This window comes from Leptinotarsa decemlineata, unplaced genomic scaffold (genome assembly GCF_025532065.1).
Source record: "Leptinotarsa decemlineata unplaced genomic scaffold, Ldec_3_MD MMD2_tig00001393_RagTag_RagTag, whole genome shotgun sequence".
Taxonomy (NCBI): domain Eukaryota; kingdom Metazoa; phylum Arthropoda; class Insecta; order Coleoptera; family Chrysomelidae; genus Leptinotarsa; species Leptinotarsa decemlineata.
The window spans coordinates 3,772,229-3,787,492 of NW_027412562.1; the positions used below are offsets into that span (position 1 = coordinate 3,772,229).

The 15,264-nt window shown below is 33.5% G+C and overlaps 1 protein-coding gene across 4 annotated transcripts in view; it reads left to right on the plus strand.

Moving 5' to 3' along the window:
- The first annotated feature begins 12,737 nt into the window (after positions 1-12,737).
- Positions 12,738-15,264, plus strand: part of tay (tay bridge kinase) — a 237,708-nt gene continuing 235,181 nt past the window's right edge. For 2 of the 4 annotated variants that reach the window (XM_074175828.1, XM_074175830.1), the window contains exon 1: positions 12,738-13,256. In XM_074175828.1, the coding sequence (XP_074031929.1) occupies positions 13,020-13,256 (237 nt within the window). In that variant the 5' untranslated portion in view covers positions 12,738-13,019. The remainder of the gene's footprint in view (positions 13,257-15,264) is intronic. The other 2 variants (XM_074175827.1, XM_074175829.1) reach the window with 1 other exon arrangement.

Here is a 15,264-nt window from a genome sequence, read left to right on the forward strand (position 1 = left end):
AGACGGCTCAAAAACCAAAGAAGGCTCAGGGTGTGGAGTGTACTCCAGATCACTAAGCCTGAGAATAACGTGGGGAATGGGAAGAAATACGAGCGTGGTCCAAACAGAACTGGCTGGTATCTCAATCGCCACAAAAGAAATAATCCAGAAAAGAATTTCTGGCAAAAACATAACAATCTGCACTGACAGCAGACAAGCCCTATTAGCCTTAAACAGACAAGGTATAACCTCAGGGCTAGTACTAGAGTGTCACCAAGATTTAGCCAAAGCCTCGGTGGGTTAAAGGGTACGACAGGAGTAAGGGTAATCGCATTGCCGACTCTTCAGCTAAGGAAGCGGCTGGACTGAGAATTTTAGGACCCAGTGGCACCTACGGCCTGATGACTTCGACAATTGCGGAACTAGTCAAATGTTACACCCATGCTCAATCCTTAAAGAGATGAGATGGAATCAAAGGATGTAATCTTGCCAGGATCACCTTGGGCGACCCTGGGAAGCTGGCGCCGAAGAAATATCTGGCGATGACCAGGAAAAATCTATGCCTAACAGTAGGATTTCTGACTGACCACTGTCAACTAAGAAAACACCTCCATAATATGGGGTGTTTTTGAATTACCTGCAAATTATTATTTATTCCTGGTCGAAGAACGAAATTTTATATTCTTTTAGAAAAGTCAGACGTCTTTCAAAAACTTTACTTTTTTTTTTCAACAACTTATATTTTCACATCAACCTTGATCACTACTAACAAATGTCAACTAAAAACGATATACAGGGTGTAATCAGATAACAATGATAAATCTATAACATTGAATAACAAATTACTACTATTTTATAACATCTAAAACGATGAGTCTTGAAACTGGTCGTCGAAAAATCGTGCCACTACTATTCTTCACATCGACGATCCTGATTTTACCATCTTTGGCAGGATAAACTTCGTTGATAATACCTCTCTGCTAAATATTTCTGGGTCCATTTGGATCTACCATTAAAACAACATCTCCTACACTGACAGATTTTGAATCACCAGGCCATTTTGATCTCCTGATCAAACTTGGCAAATACTCCTTTGTCCATCTGAACCAGAATAAATCAGATAATTTCTGTGCAGCACGCCAACTGGACATCAAATTCATATCCCTATCGCTGGTTTCGGTACAGGAGAGTGCAGCATACGACGGACCGATGAGAAAGTGATTAGGAGTCAATGCCTCTGCATCTTCAGAGTCCAACGAAACATATGTTAAAGGCCTAGAATTTAAAAAAAAATCGCATTCAATCAAAAAAGTTCTCAGAATATGTTCTGGATAGTACTTTGATTTTGAAATTTCTTTTAAAACCTTTTTTATACTTTGAATAAGTCGTTCCCAACATCCTCCCATGTGAGGTGCTAGAGGAGGATTGAAAACCCATTGCACAAAATCGTAATATTTCATCCTGGTTCAACTTCTTCAGTTCTTGAGATATTTCCTTTTCAGCTCCTATATCATTATTATATGATCTGGCTGACCAAAACGATTTTTCAGTAAATCAATAACTTTGTCAACATTTTGTGGCATTATTAAAAGAGATTGAACAATTTTTTTGGCATTTCCTTTTAGGCACTTCTGTAGTCTAGATTGATTTTCCTCGTTTGAAAATCCACAAATAGCGTTAGAATTATTATAATGATAAATAAAATTGGGCCATTCACTTGAATTTCCGTCAAAAATGGGAAGTTCTCGTGGCAGAGATTGCCTTGTTAATATTTTTGTCATCTGAGGAAGAGTCATTTGATACATATTGTTATGAAAGAAAGGGGTAGAATACTTTTCCGGACTATTTTTAGAATGAGAATCTCTTACCAATTCATCTTCTTTTACCATAAATATCGAATGCTTATCTTCACCGTCATGCCCGTTTGTCCATGGAGTTTTACCGTCGATCCAATCTTCCACGTTAGGCTTTTGGGACTGATGCATTGACATTGACTCACTTTCATCACTATTCTCTTCAATTTCTGCTACTTTCAGGGCTAGTTCTAGATCTATAAGCTCTTTTTCTAATGTTTTCTTCTTTATTGCCGTTTCGATTTCCAATTTCTTCAGTCTTGAAGCTTGACTACTCCTACTGCTTCCTTTTAGTTTGGAAGGAGATTTTCTGATTGCTCCTTGACCTTCAATTGCTGTCTACTTCTACATCAGATTTAGCCTCTAGCTTCTCTTTCTTTTCTTTCAATCTTTGACTGTACCTCAGGATTTGAACAGATTTGCTTGCATTCATGCTATCCATGGGGTTGTTTCTTTGCATATCTCGAAGGACCATATGTTTTTGAATTACCTGCAAATTATTATTTATTCCGGGTCGAAGAATGAAAGTTTATATTCTTTTAGAAAAGTCAGACGTCTTTTAAAAACTTTACTTTTTGTTTTTTTTTCAACAACTTATATTTTCACATCAACCTTGATCACTACTAACAAATGTCAACTAAAAACGATATACAGGGTGTAATCAGATAACAATGATAAATCTATAACATGGGGCTAGTGGACACACCTCTGTGCAGGATGTGTGAACAGGAAGATGAGACTGTCCTGTGCGAGTGCCCGAAGTTATCGTCAATAAGAGAATGTGTGTTCGGCGAGTCTTGGCCTACACCTGCCGATATAAAGGAGAAGTCTCCCAGTGACCTGTCCACCTTCCTGGAAAGGACAGGATGGACGATAACCTAGGAAGACAATTCCTCGGGAGGATGTACAATGGGTCACATGTGGCCTAAGTGCGTGGGCTCACCCTCTCTACTCTACAGGTACAGATTGCCAAGTTGATTGCGGCGAACATTTCCATCTCATGCATTGAAATTAAAGCATTTCTTGATTTTCTCATTATCAATGAAAAAACACTTAATAATAAGTACTTCATAAGTGTATTTGTAATAAATTTTTGTAATCTAATATTGCTTAAATGGTATTTTTTGTCATAATTTCAAAAACACATAATATTTATTGTCGAGACGAACACAGCGTTTATCAACAACAAAATGTATTAACAACAACACAACACAACAACAAACAAAACACGAGAAAGAAAATTACAGGGCAACCTCGAGAAACTAACGCTAAGTTTTTTCTCGATCAGCGAGGAGAGTAGTTTAGTTCTCGGCAGAAATCTCATAACAGAATGAATGAATCGGCTAAGAAATGTGTTCGAAATAACTTTCTCACTGACTAACTAACTAACTAACTGACGATGGTCGGGGTCATAAATATAGTCGAAAAGGGTCAACCACTTGTGCCCGAATTCCTTGTCTTAATCCCTAAGATATTAACAATGGGTACCTACTCGATACATCCCAAGTGGTGTCTGTCGTTCTAAATATACATCTGTTTTTCGGCAATAAACTTTCATTTCGAGAGAAGAGAGCATTTGATATGTGATGAGAAAATACGAAATTGATAAGTAAAAGTTAAAATAAAAGAATCAATATAAAAACCCAATCAGATGGATATTTTGGACGACTGTTCGATAGTGCAGTTATGAAAAGTTAATTTCTTAACAAAAATTTATAATACAAAATAAAAAATCAATAAGGAAATAAAATGTTTCAAAAGTAAATAGTTGTAGGAAAAGCCCTACATTATGAAAGAGTTGAAGAGTGTACGTGATAGATGGTCTATAATGTTCTGAAGAATCGAAAAATTCAAAAATACACAGCGTGTGGCATTTAATATAAGAATGGTGATATTTTCCACTGTTGCCTGGTAACCATGGTGAAAATTTTCAATAAAAAAGGCACATTTAAAAATACCAATCGACTTGTCCAAACATTTGTTGAGCATCTGAACATGCCCTCATTTAATTATTATCGAATGTATTCTCTTTGACTGATACACACTGTAGACATTCGAAATGTGTGTGCGTGTACAACAAAAAATTAAGAACATCAATCATGAAGTATCAAATGTCGTAAAATAATGAAATAGTATTGTAAATATAAAATGAAATCAACTCAAAAGATAGCCAATAAATTCAACCGATGGACTTTTACGGTAGTGTAGTTATGATGTGTTGAATGAAAAGAAAAGTAATGAGTTGGACAACCATAAAATTCTTGCATGAATTTCCATAATTATGTATTTGAGCAAATATAATGTGGAATGTTTTCACATTAACCAGTAAGGTATTACCATAAAGGCCCCTTTTATTTATTGTAAAAATGTTTACTATTTAACGAACAAAAACATAAAAGTAAGTCGTTTGTAGGTGAAATATGATCGATATAAATATAAATAATGATGATATAAATGAAATTTGGCTGAGATTTAGCAAAAATTCGTTTTTATTGCAAATTTAATGTCAATTTCAGAACTTTTTTGCAATGGACTGCGAATGTAAAGTCAAATTCCTGAAAATTATTGTTGACGAGAGACATATATGAACATGGAATTCCTGAATATCATTCATTTAATAATTTCATGTTACTCGACTACCTTCATGATAATAATGTTTTGTTTGTTGGAGATTTCAATATTCCTTTTTTGGACACAAATGCGAGCGACAGTAAAGGAAAAAGTCTGAAAAATTTCATGGAAATTGCCGGACTATAACAATATAATATACAGGGCTATTCAAATTCGTTTCTGTACACAATAAGAGATACAGTGTCGGTAAAATTGTGGCAAAGTTGCGTATTTTAGAGACCTATTCAATGATGTAAATTAATCGAATATAGCTCTTTTGGCTCTGAAGATATACAGGAAAAACAAAAAAACCGAAATTATTTTTTTGCCTATATTTTCTTTATTCGCAGACATATTGAAAATCAGTACACAATTTGGAATTGGCACTTGATGTGGTCTCTCAGAATATATCCATGAATCTTTTATACAGAGTGTCATCTGACTTGGGCCACCCCCATCTTTGAATTTTTAAATACGGACCTGTATTTTTGTTGTAGTTTTTGGATCGTAGACGTTTACTTCATACTGAGAAACTGAATTCAATTTTATATTTCGGGATGTTTCGGTAATATTTGATTATAATTGGGTGAATTATTCCCTTTTAAATAACGGTCCTGGAAATTGGTTGACTGAGTTAAATAAAAACACAATAGCAACTTTCACGTCTCCCTATGTAACATAGGGTTTTTAGAAAGTTTTTTTTTTCATTTTTAGGTACCTATTCATATTTTTTTCCATTGCTCTGAGCGTTTATTACAATTAACTTCGAATAAGAAAACCTTTCATGATTATCTGAAACATATCTACAACAACAATATATTATATGTGTTTTGATGAGCAGAAAAAGAAATGATAGTAATAATAACATCCGAAACGAACACTATAAGTGTAATGAAAATTAATGGCGCAATACATGTTCGAATTGGAGTCCTTCCATTTCGGGACAAATAATGGACCAATGAGATGGTCTGCAAGATTACCAGATCTTACTATTTTGGACTATTTTCTATTGTGGACATTGAAAAATAGGATTTTCGCTGGCAGAGAGATAGAAAATGTGGAAGACTCGAGATTGAGGATTTCGAATGATTTCGCAACAACGCAGCTAATAAGTGTATTAAGGACAATAAATAATATGAAAAACTGAGTTCAGAAATGTCATGAAATGGAAGGACTCCAATTCGAACATTTATTGTGCCAATAATTTTTTTGCATATAAATTACTTCATTTCAATTTTCATTACAATGTTTGTTTTGGATGTTATTATTGCTATCATGTTTTTTTCTTCTTATTCAAACACATATAGATAGATATATCTTTATTTAAATAGAATATCCCAATAATATACAAATCAACTAGAATGGTAGAAATAAAAAAAAGGTATGTGTTACATATAGAAATCACTTAAATGTATGACAAATATAAGTTCAATAAAATATTTTTAAAGACATTACTACAAAAACAGCAACATTATACATTCGAAAAATTTCAATGCAACATGTAGAAAGATAAATTACATAATTATTTGAAATATATAACGAACATTAGATGAATGGAATTATACAAATTACAGCTACAGGTAACAAAGACATAATACATATCATATTTGTACATTTAAAACAAATTTCTTCAGTTCATTTTTGAACATGTTCAGAGATGGGCTATTTTTAATTGCATTAGGTAATTTGTTGAACCGATCAAAACCCTTGAAAAACAATGAGTTCATAGTATTTTTGTTTTTTGTTCTGTTAATATTTTTTATTATTTTTTTATTTTATTTATTCCATGTTAATATACAATTTGTTGTATGACATACATAATTAATAAATTTCAATTATCTTGAATGAGTAACTTTCACCTAGACATTGAAATGCCTGTATTGTGATCTGTTACTCACCAAGATAAGAGCTCAGTAAGTACATTTTATAAAATAATAAAAAAATATGATAATATTATAATAATCCATGGTAATAAGATTAGTGAGAAAGAGAAAAACATAAAATAAACATTTTTTTTTCAAACTCTGAGGAAACAAAAACAAAAAAAAAAACAATATACAAACGGTATAGGAATTGCTATTCAATGTGTAAAATTCTTTTTTATTCCTTTTAGTATATGTCAAATTTTTGAGGGTTTTCGATTATGAATTGTTTGAGCTTTGTAATATATAAGTTATTATTATTTCGAGTGAAGTGGTGGTGAATATCGTGATGAAAGAAAATATACTGATTAAAATAAGATGGTCCTAAATTGTTCAATATTTTGTATACGAAGATCATAGTGAAGTATAGCAGTCTTTGGGAAATGGATTGCCAATTTAAAAGATTGAGCATAATAGTGATAGGAGTATCTCTACGGCACTTCAAAATGATTCTCATACCACGATTCTGAAGTTTTTGGAGTTGAGACAATTTATTCTGATTGAATAGATATAGGATAGAGGAACAATAGTCGAAGTGAGGCTGAACAATTGACTTGTAAACTGTGATACTTGACTCCGTTGAAAGATTATTGGCAATTGTAGAAGAAAAGAATAATTTCTTTGAAATTTTTTTATGAATATACTCAAAATGTTCATCAAACGATAGAGTGTTATCTATCTGGAATCCCAGATATTTAGTTGAATTCACTATTTCAATTTTGTCATCATCAATGTTGAGATTAATAGTTTTAGAGTCTATTTGGCTGTATTTAAACTTGGTGGTGATTATCATCGCTTTAGTTTTCATCACATTCAGCTTGAGTTTATTAATTTTTAAATACTTGTTGACACTTGCTAGATTATTATTCATTTTTTGTATAGCCATCGTAAGGTTCACATCGCTACAAGCCAATAGAGTATCATCAGCAAAAAAGTTCATAAATTCACAGTCGACAAACAATGGCATGTCGTTTAAATATAGTATGAATAGAAGGGGTCCCAGAACACTACCCTGGGGAACTCCAACGTAATTGTCAATTTCACAAGAGAACATGTCTTTAACTCTTACCCGTTGTTTTCTGTTGGTCAAGTAATTAGATAACCAATTATACACTTTGCCCTCAATTTCATATATATTCAATTTGGCTAGTAGTATAGACCTATCAATGGTCTCAAATGGTCTTTTGAGGTCAAGGAACACGACTACAACAAACTTATTATTATCCAGCTCAGATTTAAATTTGTTTAGAGATAGTTGCACTGATGACTCACACGAATGCAATTTGCGAAAACCCGATTGATGTTGATTAAAATGTCGTTTTTTTCCACATATTCTATTAGTTGGTTTCATACTGCTGTTTCAAGTACCTTCTCAATCGGAGGTAAAGTGTTGATTGGCCTGAATTCTTTACATTTAATAGTATGAGGAATTTTGGGTATAGGAACAATAGTACTACTTTTCAATCTTTCTGGTATTTCGCCAGTTTCAAGAGAGATGTTGATAAGGTGCAATATAACGTGACCGATAGTCTCAAAAACTTGTTTCAATATTTTGAAGTTGAGGATTTCATGTATACTGCACTTATTATCCAAGGAAATTATAATTTTACGTAGGTCATTTAACGAAAGCAATCTGAATTCTGAGAAAGTTTTGTATAAATTAAAGTTTTTATTGCACCATGACTCTGAATAGTCAATGCTCGCCACAATTTCATTCATGCTTTCAACAAAATAACTGTTGAAGTTATCTGATATTTCAATAACATCTTTTAGTAATATAAGTTCACCAGTTTTCTCAAACTGAATACAATTTGGAAAGTCAATGTCATCTCTTTTAACTAGTTTTTTGAGAGTTTTCCACATTTGTTTAGAGTTGTTTCTATACCGATCAATTTTTTCAAAATAATATTGATCTCTTTTTCTTTTCAACACATTGACAACATCATTTCTTAATTTCTTGAAAGTTTACCAGTTATTTTGTTTTTCTAGATTTGAACAGTTTCTGAATATATTTTTAATGTAGATATGTTTCAAATAATCATAAAAGGTTTTCTTATTCGAAGTTCATTGCAGAAAACACTCAGAGCAATGGCAAAAATATGAAAAGGTACCTAAAAATGAAAAAGAAAACTGTAGAAAAACTCTACGGTACATAGAGAAACGTGAAAGTTGCTATTGTGTTTTTATTCCACTCAGTCAACTAATTTCCAGGGCCGTAATTTAAAAGGAAATAATTCACACAATTATAATCAAATATTGCCGAAATATCGCGAAATATAAAATTTAATTCAATTTCATAGTATGAAGTGAACGTCGACGATACAAAAACTACAACAAAAAATACAGGTCCCTATTTAAAAATTCAAAGATGGGGGTGGCCCAAGTCAGATGACACCCTGTATAAAAGATTCATGACATATTCTGATAGTCCACATGAAGTGGCAATAGCAAAATGTGGACAGATTTTCAATATGTCTGCGAATAAAGAAGATATAGGCAAAAAAATAATTTGGGATTTGTTGGTTTTTCCTGTATATCTCCAGAACCAAAAAAGCTATATTCGATTAATTCACATCATTGAATAGGTCTCTAAAATACTCAATTTTGCCATAATTTAACCGACACTCTATCTTTTATCGTTTACGAGATCCCTATGTACAGAAACGAATTTGAATAACCCTGTATATATAATTATTTGCATTGTGAATTTCTATATTTTAGTTCAATTGACTTTTTCCATGCTGTAGAGTCTCTTGAAATGAACTGATGACTAAGTTTCAGTCTCATCCTTTATAACTCTCGGAATTTTCGAGTTATCTCTTCTGTTCTGCATGAAATTCCAAAATGCACTTGGGTCTTTATTAATTTTGCGTTAACTTTCGTTAAGGAATTTTTTATAAGCATTGTTTATTTGTTCTTTCACTTCACTTCTCAACGCGATAAATTGCTGCTGATAAAAAGGTATTTTATATTTTGTCAGATTTTTGTGAGCCCGTTCTTTCTTATAAATGTTTTCAATTATATTTCGTGTGAACCAGGGCGGGTATCTACAGGACGATCAATTTTCAGGGGGACGGGTACATCAAAAACACCATACAGCGTACTGTTTAGGTTTAGATGATAGCCTGCGTCATTAATATTTGTTTGTTTTAAAATATGGGACCAATCTATATGAGAAATGGGTTGATACATCAGAGGGAAATTTGCTTTTCTGAAGTTGTAACTTTTTGAGATGTCATTGGTTTTCGAAAAATTATTGAAAGATTTGTGAGGTTCTGATTTCAAACAACAAAAAAGGGTGATGACTATCCTCCTCTACCAGTGGTTCCAAATCCCTATTTATATCACAAGTAACTATTGATCTATTAATAGAACAAGATCTAAAGTATGGTTGTTGACAATATCTACAGTAGTTTTTGGATCGTAGACGTTCACTTCATACTGAGAAATTGAATTCAATATTATATTTCGGGATTTTTCGGTAATATTCGATTATAATTGTGTGAATTATTCCCTTTTAAATTACGTCCCTGGAAATTGATTGATTGAGTTGAATGAAAACACAATAGCAACTTTCACGTCTCCCTATGTACCGTAGAGTTTTTCAAGAGTTTTTTTTCAGTTTCAGGTACCTATTCATATTTTTTCCATTGCTCTGAGCGTTTTCTATAATGAACTTCGAATAAGAAAACCTTTCATGATTATTTGAAACATATCTACATCAAAAATATATTATATGTATTTCAATAAGCAGAAAAAGAAATTATAGCAATAATAACATCCGAAACGAACACTATAATTGTAATTATAGATAGATTATAGTTAGATAAATCGTACTGTAATAATTCTTTTGTTCTTGATTTTCATCAATGATTTGATTAAAACAATAAACAAATCAAAACTGCTCTACGCCGATGACCTTGAAATATTCAAAGTGATAGAAAATTATGGGGACTGCTTAGAATAAAATTATGAATTAGATCTGATATATGATTGATGTTCCAATAACCGTTTGAATCTTAACATGGCTAAATGTCATGTATTGTCTTTTCCAGAAATTCTAATACAATTTACTTATGACATTAATAACAATATCATAAATCATAAGTTTTTCTTTAATAGTTCAAAGTTTAAGTTTTAGAACTAGATTATAATAGATTTTGGAATGTGACGTCACAAAATTTACTACCCCTCCCACCCCCTTGGCACACAGTGTCAAGGGGCGTCCACACTACGACATAGGCGACAGTTGCCTCGTACACGTAATACTGCTGTGTACACGTATTTCATCAGTCGACTATGAGTAGTTGAGTGAGACGAGAGTGAGTGAGAAATATTCTAAAATGAATTATATTTAGTGAAACAAGCAAAACAAAAACAAAATGAGTGATGAAGATGTTCTTATTGTTGCTGCCATTGCCATATTTATGTCCGCGCTTGTAAACCAACATGTACATCGTTCCAGGAGGTTTTGGATTCGACCTAGCCTTGTTAATGGAAAAAAAGTACAGTACAACTGAATTTATAACGGATTTATTGTTGGATGAAGTAGATCCGTTAAATTTAGAATACAGGTTTCCACAAAACTAAGTATCAAAAACTTTGTTGACACGTTCTACACGTCCACACTTGGCAATTATTTTCATTCGACTGTTAGAAAAATCCATTTCATTTGGATTACATTCGACTCAACATTTGTCGATCGATTTAGTCGATCGACATGTCCACACTACGTCGACTGTGTCTTTCGGCACATTCGACATAGTGTGGACGCGCCTTCAGAAGTCGCCGACCCCCTCCCTCTCCCTTAACGTGTGGCGTAATTTATGGATGGCCCCTTCTTATACATTTCGAATTTTTTCAAAACATTAAATTTTGTTAAAATTCCACACAATTGAATTGAAAAAACAGAGGAAAAAACCGCAAAACTGTATTTTGTAACAACTAACTATATATAAAATACCATCATTTTCACAAACATTGCAAAATCTAGGCAAGCGTAAAGCCATTTCTGTTATCCTGACGTAAAACCGTATTTAGGTAACTGATATATAAGGCGAATGAGGAATACGTCTTCGAATAATTTTCCAATCCAAATGATTACCTAACAGTTCAAACAACCCTCTTCGTATTCCCTCAGGGGGTAACGCGACCACCGTTACCCCACCGACAATGTCCATTGTTCAATTCAGAACAAATAGCTCGACCAACTCGCCTATTAGTCCAGTCAATATAGACATTTTCATTTACAATGATTCGCGTACAACTGAAAATTGGTACAGGTCTCAAATATACTGTAATGAATGAATTACCAAAAGTCAACACCGAATCTCATGAGCAAATTATTGATTGTCAAAAGTCAGAATTAGGGTTTTTTGCATTTTTTTCGTTACCAGCAATTGCTATCTTTAAAATAGATCAGATGACAGTTGTAGAACATGCAGTTGTCTACAAAAATTGTTTCTATCACCTTTTTCTAGTAATCGTCATTGTTGGGATATCACCATTTAAATATTATTTCACATACAGTTAATATATTCTGTGCCCAGCATTTGGAAATCGGAAACATAGATAGAGATACAAATCCAGTTGAATTAGAGAAAAGCTGCCCATCACAGGGCTTTTCTTTAAAATATGTCTTTAAATTTAGGAAATTTCAATTAGTTTTGGAGATACCCGAAAAGAACTGAAATTTGCCAACTGCAATTAAATTTGTCCTGGCGTTTCAAAAAGATATTGAATAATGAAAAAACAGTTTCTCATTGACACATTTCATGTTGTATAAAATGGTTTGACGTTTCGTCCCCGAAAAAAAACACCAATTTTAATGTTTATATGAACCGAATTCACCCGACATATAACCTTTTTGGCAAGAACTTTACTGATGTATCACCATAATCGTTCAATTAGTGAATTTTAAAACGTTCTGGTTTCCAATATTTCCAAACTGGCTCTACTTATCTTGGACATATTGTAAACATTGCATTTCATGGGTGAGCCACAGGATATAATATTTCTGAACAGTTTTTGTAGATCTACACCATTTACAACTTTTATCCGACCTATTTTTTGCGATAAATTTACCATTATTGAGAAAAAACAAAATACAGATATTTTTGACATTTGATCTTCAATAATATTTTCAGCACTCACAAGTACAATCAAAACTTTTGATATTCCATTAATGATAGTGTGATTTAGGTCTGTGTCAATTTTCAGCTCCATGTGAGTTATTATAAACGGAAATGTTTATTTCTACTGGACTATACCCCGACCGACTCGCCTCATGGTGAAATCTGGGGAGTTTGCGTTCGGCACCGTATCAAGTTGGCTGCACTGCGGCCATTTACTGAGTTCGCATATCCTCCGACAGAAGGCGCGGGCGCGTCGCGACATTTTACATGGTTATTGACTGACTGGTGCCGTGCCGTTGTAAATATTGTTTTTTCGGTGTGTTGAAAGTCGTGTGTGTTTTCAAGTGTATGGTGCGAGTGCCGAACGGTGAGTGTGACCGTGTACGATGTCCAGAAAACCAGCGGGTTGATGGAAACCTTCGCGAACAGGGTGAAAAATCCGCCATAGGTCGAGTAGCCTGTGGTAAATGCTTGCTATGTCGGCAAAGGGCCTCCCTAAAGGCGGCTGTAATGTCTGAGCCATGGATGTCGAAGTGAAACAGAGAAACCGCCGAAGAAAACGCGCTCAGCGTATGCAGGCACAACGCGAGATCAACAAAGCTGACCATCTCGATGGGGACAGCGGAGACGAAGATGTCATTCCGGCGAAGCCCCCGAGGCCCCCCAATCGACGAAAAAAGGCCAAGGAGCCCCTCTGCGAGGAGGACATTATCGACGGCTTCTCGGTGCTGCAGTTTCGAACCTACGAGGACCTAGAGGTGAGTTTTTAATTGGTTTTCTCTTGAAGTTTTCCGTGAGAAAGTGGAGAAAAGTCCGATAAATCCTCTGCAGCGATTAACCATTAGAAATCGCCGCAAAAAACTCTGATTGCGGCAGTTCTTGAAGCGGTTTCTTTGTTATGGGTTACACAACCTACCTCCTTTTTTATTTTGTTTGCGAGAAAGTACTCCTGCATTGGGAGGCCATTAAACTCAAATCTACGATTTTCAAGCATTCTTTAAAGCCGAGAAATTCGGTTTAGTCCAGTTGAAACAGACATTCCGACTTATAATCATTCCCATAGATCTCAAAAATTGTTACAGGTATCAAATTCAATGTTACGAATGCAATATAACATGTCACCGCTTATCACATGTGTGCTAAAAAATTATGAAAAGTCAAAAAGTCAAAAATAATGTTTTTTGGCTTTCTTCTTCTCCAACTGTATACAAAAAATGTGGGAAACTCCCGAGGAAAGGAAGAAAGCTACAAAGTTTTTCACAAAGGCTTTATTATATACAAATGGGAAACAAGTACTTTCACATGAACACTGAATTCCACGATAAAAACTTTTTCCCAGTCAGTTTGTACTCCAAACATTTATTGTAGAATTGAAACAGATTTCATTCACCTCATCAGCACCTCTTCATTTTCAAGTTAATTGCTTCATTATTTTCTTTGGAAGTTTACCATACTTTGTACTGGAAATCTCCCCCTGTCAATATAATTGAACAAATCAATATCTGTAGGTATATTTTCATTCAGTTATCAAGAAATGGCCTTGGCAATGGTACATGTTGGAGAAGAAAGTAATAATTTTATTGCAGCTGCAGTTTCCCCCACAACCATTTCTGCAATCACAAAAAATTTTCTGGATCAGATGGCAGTAAAGTCGGAATTGATTCTGGACTCTAAAATATTAGCACTTCATCTTCTGGGCCAGCCACCCTTGAACGTGATAGTGAGAATAAGAAAAGAATATGCAACAATGTTTAAAAAAGGAAATAATCTTAACAGTTCTTTTTAGCAGTATTAACAAATCAGCATATTCACCAACAACGATTGTAGTGAGTTGCTTTCTTGTTAATTCATTAAACTGTCATAAATTTATTGAAAACAACATAAGGAGATGAAGATATTTTTTTATTCCAAGACGGTGTTATTCTGCAGCTTCATTATTTTTCTTATAATCAATAAGTGTAGCCATCAACTACTATAGTCAATATATGACCAGAATGTCTACATTATAACATACTGATCGTATTCATCAAAAATGAAAAAAAATATAGTAATAAGTTTTGAAGACAAAAGCATTTTCTATAACTTTCGTTTTGGTCAATTTTTCGTTAACGAGAAAATGCAGACAAGCGATATTTTGAACCTTTGACTTACAATAAAATTTTCAGCACACGTTATTTTCTTTACAAACAGTGTACTTGAGGCCTGTATTTGAACACTTGTCAGATTTCCACTTTTTATGACTGTATCATTTACTTGAAATTCAAAATTGTTACAATGTATTCATTTGTATGCTCTAATGAACATTACCATCCTTTCAAAATAAATACATGACTGTTTCAAGCATTTTTCAGTCATAAAATTAGTGAGTATATCTTGTGAACAAATAAACAAACATAGTGATATGTCAATAAGGTTAGTAAACATACAACACTTATGATTTAATGACACGCTGGACGTTTGTTTTATTGATGAATGGTGGCTGTTAAAAATGATTGTTGAAAACAATTCAGCTTCTACATAACCTGAGACATAACCTCATTCTGTCATCCCCTTGAATTGAATATTGATAAAATTGAATTGAATATGCATGCATTAATATTAAAATATAAATCTGTTGAATAACTTTTTTCTTAGTTATTTTAGCGAATATATTGAATGATGACTGGTTATTAAAAGAAGTTGCTTGGTCCCATGAATAATTCTATGCAAAATTAACATCAGGTAATCATAAGTTTATTTCTTGGAAAAACTATGTATCAAATTTCT